This window comes from Dendrobium catenatum, unplaced genomic scaffold (assembly GCF_001605985.2).
Source record: "Dendrobium catenatum unplaced genomic scaffold, ASM160598v2 fragScaff_scaffold_71, whole genome shotgun sequence".
NCBI lineage: Eukaryota > Viridiplantae > Streptophyta > Magnoliopsida > Asparagales > Orchidaceae > Dendrobium > Dendrobium catenatum.
The window spans coordinates 1,760,879-1,772,126 of record NW_021318533.1 but is presented as its reverse complement, the minus strand read 5'-3'; the positions used below and the strand labels follow the sequence as shown (position 1 = coordinate 1,772,126).

Sequence of the window (11,248 nt, the reverse complement as noted above, 5' to 3'; positions counted from 1 at the left end):
ATTCTCTTGGGCGAAAATGTAGAGCACAAAAATAATAAATAAATAAATAAATTTATAAATGCATATATTAATGATTTTCAGCTAAATCTAACAGATTTATGTTTAATTTAATATTTTCTTTGATTCCTTCGATACCAAACATTTCTAGAATTCGATCGGGCTAAATTCACACCAGTATTCGAAAGTTCTATGCCATTAAATTATTGCGACGTCAGCGTAATGACAAATTTGAAAGTAAACCGCAGGAACATCTCACCGGTATCGTACTATAATTGTAATTTCGCGTCAGTAGTTTACTCGACCCTCTTCCTCGACGCACCTGAGTATTTGCTTATTCTGCTGAACGGGGCGAAGATGGACTCCCTACCAGTGTCGCCCCGGCTCCATAGCTCGGCGGCAGCAAAAGACATATAGTTGATCGCCCGCCCTCCTAATTTTTGTGAGTAAATTTTTGGTCCAATTTGTTCTCTTCTTTTCCGCTCAATCGACGGGTTAGAGGTTCGAGAACTTCTCTTTCCGGACTGAAGGATCGTTTGTTAGATCGATCGATTTTTTTCTATCTCTTGATTTCTATGCCTTTCATGGAAGAGGAACGGGGGACTTTCGGGCATGCATGTTCTGGGACAGCTGGGATTGAATTGATATCTAGGGCGGCTAGCCGTTTGAGCTATGCTTGCACCAGAGAGTGAATGAATTCTATTTTTCTAGTTTTCTTGGTTAAAGTGCGGGGGTTGAAGGAGGTCGAGGTTGGTAGAATAACACGCATCACGGTTGGGAACTTGATTGTAATTGAAGCAACTTGAAATTGGCGCAGGTTATCTTAGTTGTTAGATTAAGGGCGACTTGTTTTTATGCTATGATGGTGAAGTGGAGGGAGTCTGTTTTTTTTTTTTTGGTTATATTGAAACCAAGGACTGATTCTCTGTATTTATTTCTTGGATTGTTTCCAATCTCTTTAGTCCTCTGCAGTAACAAACCACTTGCTCATTCTTCCACAAGATTAAGCATAATCTCCTGCTGTGTAATTTAAAATTGATTTGTTCCAAAAATACCTCTTGAGGTCATGTGATGTTTCATGTTTGTAGATCTCTCTATATTTTAATCTATATTAGTGGTGATATGCTTTTATTTTATAATGTTAGTTTAACTAATGGTGCAGTATCTAAACTTGAAGCTTTAATGATTTGTATTTGAGCTGCAAATTATGATCTTGTTGATGATGTTTGAGATTTTGGTATGTTTTGGCTAAATGAACACATTTGCATTACCAATGCCATCACATTTTATTGAATAATTTTGCTTATTGCTTTATTAGTTTGATTTTATAGATACATTTCTTCTAGCCTTTGACCTGTATAGTACAAAAACATTTGCTTGTGGAAGGAGTGCTATTATGAGTTCTAATATCTCTCATATGACCTAAAAGATCATAGCATTGGAAGCTACCTTTTTTTTTCTTTCTTTCTATTTAGCTTATAACCTATGTCATATATGCTTCATCTCATTTGTGCCATTGAATGTGTTTGATTCATGTTTGTAAGATACTTACATTTCAAAAATTTCCTTTCCGCACTTGTACATGATGCTATATTGTTTATGTGAATTGTACCCTATTTTGGTCGTGAATTTTCCCTTATAATGGGAAGGTTTTCTTTTTCTTTTTTACTTTTTTATGATCTCTACCTCGTGAATTTTTTGCCTTTACTTTTTAACAACTACATTTTCTGTCACATATTAAATTTGGTTATTTTCTATTCTTGGCTCAAATATTGGTGTTTATGCTTTAGTAACTCTCAGGTGAAGTCGCTTGACAAGAAGTTCACTAAGTTCTTTTTGCTTTTTTCTCTACTATTTGGTGCTTTTGCAGGCTCATAATTTTGATTTGTCATGTCAGCTGTTGCTCCCTGCCTTTTTACAGTTAGTCGGCAGAGGCCAATGCACTATTAATTGCAGATTTTCTTCTAAGAAATATTTTAAAAGATGCTCTCTGGGCAGCTATTACAGCTAACCGAACATGGCCGAAATATTCTTACTTCGAGGAGGTATGTAAATAAATTCTATTGGTTCGTGTCTTGCCCACCTTCAATATATTTTTCACATTCTTTTTGTATTAGATTGTTCTAGCTACATGAACTATTGAGTTCCTTACGATGGCTTTAAGTTTCGTTTTACTTGGAATCCAATGACATTGAATTTTAACATAAGATCTATGTTAAATTGCTTGTATAAATATAGTGGATGATGATTAGGTCAATGCAATCATGTAAAAAATAAGAAATTTTGGTTGTTTGAAAGAAATCTTGTTGAATTTTGTTATGAAAAATGTAGCTTCTTCTACCTCCAAAGAAGCCATCCACTTGTAGGCTAGTTTGTCACTCTAGGCTTTGGCATATTAAAGTTGGCTGCTTTTATAAAGCTCAATAATGATGAATATAGCTCCTTGTTTTTTTTTATCCTAGAATTTAGCATTTTCTTTTTTCTTTTAAATGTTCTGTATTCTATTGATATTTTTAAAATAAGTGATTTATATCATAAAGTCTCATACAGTCATACGAGCCCTTTTTTAATTCATTCTCGCTTTGATTATACTGGAAGATATTTTTATTCTTATTTATGCACAATTGTGCAGGTGTAATCATCATTTTGCTATCGTTTAAAATCTTTAATTTTTTTTAAATGTGTACTCACATTAATGTTTAAAATTGTGCAATGAGAGGCACGTCTTTCTCTGAGACGTATGGAAAAAACAATGAGGGACACGCCTCATGGTGTCCAGCTGAGGCATATGCCTCAGCTTTGGTGTGGTCATGGTGCCTCTCAAATCAATTTAAGTGTAAGCGTCAGGTAGATTTTGCTTATTTTATTTTGTTAGCCTAAAGTTTTAAATTAATGTATAAACCCAATGGTAAATTTAAACAAAAAATATTTCTCTCTAAGAAAACCTTACTATAAATTAAGAAATGTACCCACTTGTAGCAGGAAGATGCACACAAGAGCCATGACCCTCCTACTATGTCGTTTCCATTGCTTCTCGACTAGCTCTCTTCTTGTTGCCAGTGACCCATTCCCTTATTGTTTTTTGTCTTCTTTATGGTCTTATTGTTCTTTATTTACTATGTTTATTTTCTTTTATCACTTGCATTTCCTATTCTCCATTTTGAATGGGATTTTGTCTATGTTGAATGAGTTTTTTAGTTTAGAGTTATTTTTGAATTGTTAGAGGTTATGAAAAAAGTTCAATGGGAAATAGAAAAGAATTTGGCATGGAAGTATATTCAAGTCTGAATTGGAGGGAGCGAAAAGTCATTTTTATTTAAAATGCAACTACTACAATAAATTGGTTAAAGGTGGTGAAGAATGAAAGAGCATCTTTCTGGTTCTCAAGAATAGTGTGCCATGCATTAAAGTACCTGAAGGAGTGAACAAAAATATTTGTACTTATATGAATAAAGCGACCATGCCCAAACATTTAGCATTTATAACTTTGTTGACATAGTTGATAGTTGCTTCTATTATAGTAGCGGACCTAGTGACAAATATTCTACTACTTCTTTGCCACTAATGTATAATAGTGGTGTGAGGGAAACTATAGATCAATATGTGATGAATGTGGAGAATGACAATAATGATGGCATAAGAGTATCCTATCAAATGTTTGCACAAAATGCAAGAGAGACTCATAAGTTTCTTTGTATGGACATTGAAGAACTCTTCTTTGAGAATGCAATTATATTTAATGTGGTGACTTCCTGATCCTATGTCAGCATGATTTGTTTTATAGGTTCCTATATTCGAGGCCTTAAATCTATTTCTGCATACGAGCTCGGTACTTAGATATTGAAGGAGGAATTAACATTGAGAGGGTCATTGAGAAGATCAAGGGAACTTGGTCATAAACTAAAGTTACAATCACGTCGGATGGCTGGTTGGATATTAGAAAAAGAACTTGTTCAACATTCTAATAAATAATTTTTGTGACATTATCTTATGAAATCTATTGAAGCATCATAGTAGGTGAATAATATAGAGTACATTTTTAAACTAATAAATGGAGTTATAGAGAAGATTAGAGAACATCTAGTAGTCCAAGTTGTCATTGTCGGTATATGTGCTTATAATGCGGTGAGAAATAAATTGATGGAGAGAGCATATTTACTGGATTCCATATGCTGCAAATTACATTGATTTAATCCTTAAAAACTTACAGAATTGTCTCAACTAAAGGAAAGAAGATTAGCAAACTTATTTATAATGATAATTGGGTTTTAGCCTTGATGAGGAAGTTCTCTAAGAAAAAAACTAATTAGACCCGCAACTACTAGATTTGCTTTGGCATACTTAATTTTATAAAACATTGTAGAAGAAATATAACTTTGGGAGCTATGTTCAACATTACACAGTGCTTAAATTATGCTTGAAGGTAAATAAGTGAGGAAGATTATTTTGAGTGACATATTTTGGTTGAGTGTAACTTATGCTTTCACGACTATTAAGCCCTTAAATTAATGTCTTATGGTTGATGCAGAGAAAGATCAAGCTATGAGTTTCATTTATAATGCAATAGATGAGGCAAATGAGTTGATAGCACTAAGCTTATAGGAGAACATGAGTGCAACTACAAGAAAATTTGTGAAGTTATAGATGAGAAATGGGAGCTTTAACTGCATGGGTATATGTATGTCATTGGCTATTATTTGAATTCTCAATATCAATTTGCTAAGAACTTGTCCATCAATCCATAGATCAATTTTGGTTTGTCCTAGTGTATGAATAGATTGACTGTTGACTCAATTCAGAGGCGAAGGCTGATCTCCAACATGCAGCTTTTCGAAATAAGAAATTATTTTTTGGATTGCAACACATCAAAGATATTTTGGCGAAACATTTCCTTGATAACTTTTAACATTTACTAGTTAAGTTTTTTTTTTTTTAATTTACATACTATGCATAATCATAAGTTAAGTGTTGCAGAGATGATGATGCTTAGGTGAATGAGTGGCTTTACACTTAGAGATAGGATATGAAATGAGCATATACGTGAAAAGGTTGGAGTAGCTCCAGTGAAAGATAAGATTAGAGAGAGTCACCTTAAATGGTTTGATCACATTAAATAGAGGCCTTTCGATGACCCGATTAGGAAACTTGAGGTATTAGATTTGACTTATGTTAAGAAAGGTAGATGTAGACCTAAAAAGACTTGGTTAGAAAATATTAGAAATGATCTTTCTTTATTAGATTTAAATATAATTTGATTTTTAACATGACACAATGACGAAAAAGGATTCATGTAGCTGACCCCACGTGGTGGGACAAAGGCTTGTTGTTGTATATACTATGCTAATTTTCTTTTTAAAAAATTAGTTGAGTTGTGGATCAATTTGAAGATAACACTTATGAATTATAAAATCATAATACAAGGTTTTAGATGCTCATCGTCCGAGTGTGAGCAAACTTGGAGTTCATAAAACCAAGTTTATACTAAGAGAAGAAAGTGCTTGAATAAACATTTGAAGAAGTTCATTTTGGAGGATGGTTCTATTAGTTATAATGATGTAGTATTGGATGATGAATGATTTGTGCAGGACAAAAATAAGTTATACCACTATCACAATTATAATAGGAAAATATCAATATTGACTTTTTAGATGGAGGAAAAACAAGACCAGCACAATCAACAAGCAAGTAATAGCAAATGTTAGTATAACATTTAATGTGATAGAGATTAGAATTATCAATATGATCATTATTTTAAAATTTATTAATGTTCTAATTGGTTTTTATTAATAAGGGAAGAGGAAGATGGTTGAAGATGAGAAGGAAGATCGTGAGGATATTGATGCAACTAAGGAGGAGCGAGGAGAGAAACAATTAATTACAATAATTATTTTAATGAAGACCCTCTAAGTGATGGGAGTGAAGAGGATTTTTGAATTCATGACTTTTTAACTTTGATTACTTATTTATATTGAATTTGGACTTTATGGTCTTATGTTGACTATATATAATCATATTTTGATTTTAGTATATTAATTATTATTTCATATTTTTCATTAATTTTTTTGTTTATTTTTGAGGCTTATGTTTTGCCTCATGAAAAGAAAACCCTTCCATATCCAGTTGTACTATTTCTTGACTTGATGCACATTCTTTTTTCTCTGACTATTAAGATACTTCATGTACAATTGTATGATATTTTAATCAACTCCTCAACTAACCGATTTATGTGACAATACTTCCATTTAAACTTTTTCTTTGTAGAAGACTAGAAGTTCGAATTTATGAGTGCTTCCAAAGTTTCTCTTCTTCCTACTTAGATGCCTCCATTGACCATGCATTTACGGGATCGTAGAATTAATCACTTGGCTGGCTGTGATGATTGTTTTTTTTTTTTTTTTCATATAATTCTAGCAATGAATAAATTTCATGTTGGAAACAACCGTGAATAACATTATGAGAAGTGGCCAACGAATCTTTATACATTTTAATATTATTCATTCTATAGGAGACAAAAGTAATCCTCTTTTGGAATAAATAAAATCCTTGATTGGTCAACGCTATACCAATTAGACATGTTTACAAACCTTGCTATAGTTTGCATTGATCATTATGTTTGGTGCTTTATGTGAATCTGTACATTGTTACTAAATGTGAATTTAGAAAGTCAAAAATTTTCTGGCTCTTCATTATTCTTTTAGCTATAAATCTGCAACCTTCTTCATCTTTTAATTCTTCTTGTATTGAGCTAGCTTGCAATCACGTACCTTTAAACAACTCTCAGCATGCTTGTTGATGCAGTTTCTCTAAAATTTTGCATGGACCGAATCTGTTTGAATTTTGAGAACATTGATGCATTTACATTCCTTTTTAGTATTTGTTAGAAAATGTTTGAAATGTTTTCTTTGTATCCTGTATTTTCACCTGAGAGTTTGCCATCTTTTACTATCAGAATTATACTGACCATTATTTCTTGCTTGGAATTGCTTAAACACTAATAATTTATGTGCATGGTGGTGCCTTTCATGTAGGAGGACTCTTGCTCTAGTTGCAGGTGTCATGGTGACTGGTGGAACTGCTGTATATATGCAGTCACGAATCACCAAAAGCAAAAGGGATAGGTCCAAGAGCTCTATCAATGTTACTGGACACTTGAGCCAGAATGGTGTAGATGATAAGGCAGCCAAAATTTTGAGGAAGAAAAGGAGTGGCCTGAGATCTCTACATATTTTAACTGCAATTTTGCTCTCGAAAATTGGCCCTACTGGTTTACGGACTCTTGTGGGGTTGGTGACCACTGCAGTAAGCTGGATATTTTCCTGTCAATGACTAATATATTCTTTGGGTTTAAGGAGTCTTACCGTAGCTTTCAATTTTTCAGCAATTTATAGATTCTTTTGCTATCATGATTGTGATCAGGCCCAGCTTTCTTTCCAAAGCCACTCTAATTTGGGTGGACTTGATCCCAACCATGTAAAATGTGGATGATTGGATTTAATTATCATGATCATTGGAGTGGATCCTATTCCTTTTGGCTGGTTTGAAATAATAGATGCATCATTAGTGTTATACATCTATGGTCTTATTCTTATTTTCATTGAAACATGCTATAGGATATATCTTAATTTCAGGATGCATCCTTGCAGGTGTTGAGAACTGCCTTGAGTAACAGACTTGCCAGAGTTCAAGGTTTCTTGTTTCGGTCCGTTTTTCTAAGACGCGTGCCATTGTTTATTCGGCTAATTGTAGAAAACCTCATCCTATGTTTTCTTCAATCTACCTTGTATTCAACTTCAAAATATCTGACTGGAGCACTAGGTTTGCGGTTCAGGAAAATATTGACCGACCTCATACACGCAGATTATTTTGAGGTAATTGTGTTAGTTTCTGCTGCAAGTTGGATTTATTTAAGGGATATTTATATGCTGATATGGATCATTTATTGTTCATCTTCTATGTTTCAACCTGGAAATAATTCACCATAACAAGTAGCTTAGCATTTTTTAGTAAGTTTACTTCGGGCTTCATGTCTACATTTTACCTTTTTGTCATTACTATCAGACTCAAGTCTATTAATGTTCTAGGTATAATACTGATTTTGATTGTTTTATGTGGCTAATTTGCACTGATTGATATAAGTGAATGAAAGTGATTGATCGGTATAGCACGCGGGACTGGTCTGTGTGTATACAAGGCAGAACAATGAGTTCCACCCAGAGGGGGCTCCCGCTCTCTCTCCATGTGGGGTCTAACCCTCTCTCCAGGTGGGGTCCAACAGGAATTAGAGGAGGATTTAAAAGTTTCTCTATTACCTTTACACCAAATTCTTCTCAAGTACTATTTTACGAATTGTTGAAATTTAAATTTAGCTAAGCGTTCTCTTGGTTTTGTACAAGCATTTCTTATCAAATTGGTATCAGAGCATTTTTTTGGGACTTATGGCGGCGAAGAAGATGGAGGTGTTGGAAGGCGAGATGGAAAATCTCAAGGCCGGAGTGGAGGAAAGATATTCCGGCATGGAAGGGAGGCTCTCATCCATAGAGAGCGAGAGAGCCGCTTCAGAAATATGGAAGAAATGGTGAAGAAGTTGATCAAAATGCAGTCAAAAGCCTTACAAGAGATTTTGAGGGTTGAACCAAAGGGAAGGAGATTCCGGAGGACGATGCTGAAGTGGAGTGTTTTCTATCAAGGACCTCCACGTGGGGCTTCGAAGGAAGGACAACAAGGAGGAGGGAGGCCGAACCCTTTGGGAGACTACCTGGGCATGGAGAGAGATGAAATGGAGGGGATCATGGTTGGGCAGAGCCATGTGGTCCAAATCAACTAAGGGATGAAGAGAGGTAATTGCACTGCCATTACACGGGAGGAGCTAACAGAGGGAGAAACCATTGTGGTATGGATGCGAGATCGAGAAAGTTAAAGATGTCGGTCTTTGAAGGGGAAGATGCTTAGGGTTGGATGTCTTGGGTGGAGCGTTATTTTGTTGTCAATGGGTTGACAAAAGTGGAAAAACTCATGTTGGCGGGTCTATGTTTGGAAGGAAAAGCCCAGGTTGATTTCAGTTGAGGGAGGCTTGATATCCAGTCTATTCATGGTGGAAATTTAAGGAGTATTTGTTGGAACGTATTCGAGCCATTCAGGAAGAAGACCTCCACGAATAGTTTTGTGCTCTAACTTAAGAGGGGACACTCATGGAGTATTGAGAGAGGTTTGAGCTATTGTCGGGAAGACAAAGGAGTTTCCGAGGATTGGAAGGAAATTTCATGAAGGGGCTTAGGAGGTCATACGAGCATAACTTAGGGTACTGAGACCTAGAGAGCTGAGAGAGATGATGAATTTTGCTTAGAGGGTGGAGGAGAAATATCATAGGGAAAAGGCTAGCCGGAGAAACCTCATGGGAGGGGCTTACAGGAGCTACCTGACACCAAGAACCCATACGGCGTTGTTTCATAGAGAGGCACCGAAGGAGAAGGACACTAGAGTTTGCCATGAGGCAACTTCAAGTGCCTTACAGAAGCGAATGTGCAAGATAGATGGGTAAAAGGGTTATGTTTCATATGTGATGAGAGGTATAAACTGGGGAACATGTGTAAGGACCGAACTCTTCAGGCTCTCATCGTCTAAGATGATGAGGAAGCTGAGGAGGGAGATGGGAGTGAGGCATCGGTGGAGGAATAGCTGCATTTATACATGACAAAGGCCTCCTTAAACTCAGTTGTGGGATTCACTCTGAATCACACCATGAAAGTGAGACTAGAAATAGCAGATAAGGAGGTAGTGGTGTTGATAGACAGTGGGGTTACCCGCAACTTTATCATCCAACTAGGTTGTAGACCAATTATGAGTGAAATAGGTGGACATGGTGCTATGGGGTGATGATGGGCATTGGGAAGACAGACATGGAGAGGAGTGTATAGGGGGTGGTTCTGACTATACAGAGAGTCCAGGTGAGGGAGGACTTTCTCCCATTGGAGTTATGGAGCACTAATTTCATTTTGGGGATGAGATGGCTGCAGACTTTAGGGGATACCAAGGTCAATTGTGAACACTGATGATGAAACTGTTGGTGGAAGGGAGAAAGGTGGTGAACAGGGGAGATGCAGGGCTCTCTAAAGCCATGGTGTCTCTCAAAACTATGGTAAGGGCCATATAGGAGGTGAGAGGAGGATTTCTAGTGGAGCTGCAGAGCTTAGAAAAGATTAGAGGGGAGGAAGGGGGGACATCCCTCTTTCAATACAGCTGCTTATACAATAGTTTAATGAGGTATTTCAGCCACCTCAGGGGTTGCCACCGTAGAGGTGTATGAGCATGCCATCACTTTGAGGGACGGGGTGTCACTGATTACTGTCAGGCCTTACTACTACCCTCAAATTTAGAATAATGAGATTGAGAAGTTGATCCGGGAGATATTGGAGGCAGGGATCATGTGAGAGCTCGTTCCTTTGATTTGCCTTCCAAGATCTGATTTTCCTCCCAGGATCGTCCGGGACGATATTGAGATCGTCCAGGACGATCAGTGCAGTGGATACAGCTGATTTTCTGGAGTAGGATCGTCCGGGCCGATTTTGGATCGTCCTGGGACGATCAGAGCATGGCACAAGTCAGAGAGCAAATCGTCCGAGAAATTAATTATCGTCCTGGACGATTGAATTTTGTTCATATCGTCCTGGACGATGTGGCGATCGGCCGGGCCGATCAGCTTTGTTTTATAAGGAAATCAGCTCGATTTGAGGAGAGAGAAAATCATTTTTTATAAATCAAAATATCTGAGGAGAGAGAAAGAGAAGGAAAGCAAAGGAAAAGCTGGTTTTCGGAGGTCGCAGAGTGCTTTTTGTCCGACGCCGCTGTTGGGAAAAGTGCTTATCTCGTGGTAAGGACTCCGAATCCTATTTCTGTTTTCGAAGATGTCGAGTTTTGGTCGTTTTGTGCACAGATTTGTGTTTTCGTTACCGAAAAACGCGCCGTATTTTGTATTGACGAAACTTTCACCGCACAACTTTTGATATGTTATTGATATGATTTTTCTACACGTTTTGAGTATTTTCTGTAACGATTCTACCGGTTATTTTGGGTTCTGTGCGATTTTAATCGAATAGATAAATATCAGGATGTTGATTGATGTTGCTTCAGTAGAATAGAAGTCTTATAATGTTGTCGTGCACGTTCTGTATTAATTTGGTAAATTGTGATTTTTAGGAATTTTTGTGTAAATTCCGTATACTGCCGTTATGCCGCTGGATTTTCGTACGATTTC

The 11,248-nt window shown here is 36.5% G+C and overlaps 1 protein-coding gene across 1 annotated transcript; it reads left to right on the top strand.

Annotated features, from left to right (window-relative positions):
• Positions 1-303: 303 nt before the first annotated feature.
• LOC110104254 (ABC transporter D family member 1-like) lies at positions 304-7,994 on the top strand. Its single transcript, XM_028695349.1, has 4 exons — positions 304-439; positions 1,868-2,042; positions 7,026-7,296; positions 7,641-7,994. Exons 2-4 carry the CDS (start codon positions 1,981-1,983, stop codon positions 7,977-7,979), a joined length of 672 nt encoding a protein of 223 aa, XP_028551182.1. The 5' UTR covers positions 304-439; positions 1,868-1,980; the 3' UTR covers positions 7,980-7,994.
• The last annotated feature ends 3,254 nt before the right edge of the window (positions 7,995-11,248 follow it).

Excerpts from the sequence above, each read along its gene's own strand:
- LOC110104254 (XM_028695349.1), top strand. The coding sequence starts at position 1,981 with ATGCTCTCTGGGCAGCTATTACAGCTAACCGAACATGGCCGAAATATT. Across the intron at positions 2,043-7,025 it reads AATATTCTTACTTCGAGGAG|GAGGACTCTTGCTCTAGTTG; the intron begins GTATGTAAATAA and ends CCTTTCATGTAG. Across the intron at positions 7,297-7,640 it reads TGGGGTTGGTGACCACTGCA|GTGTTGAGAACTGCCTTGAG; the intron begins GTAAGCTGGATA and ends GCATCCTTGCAG.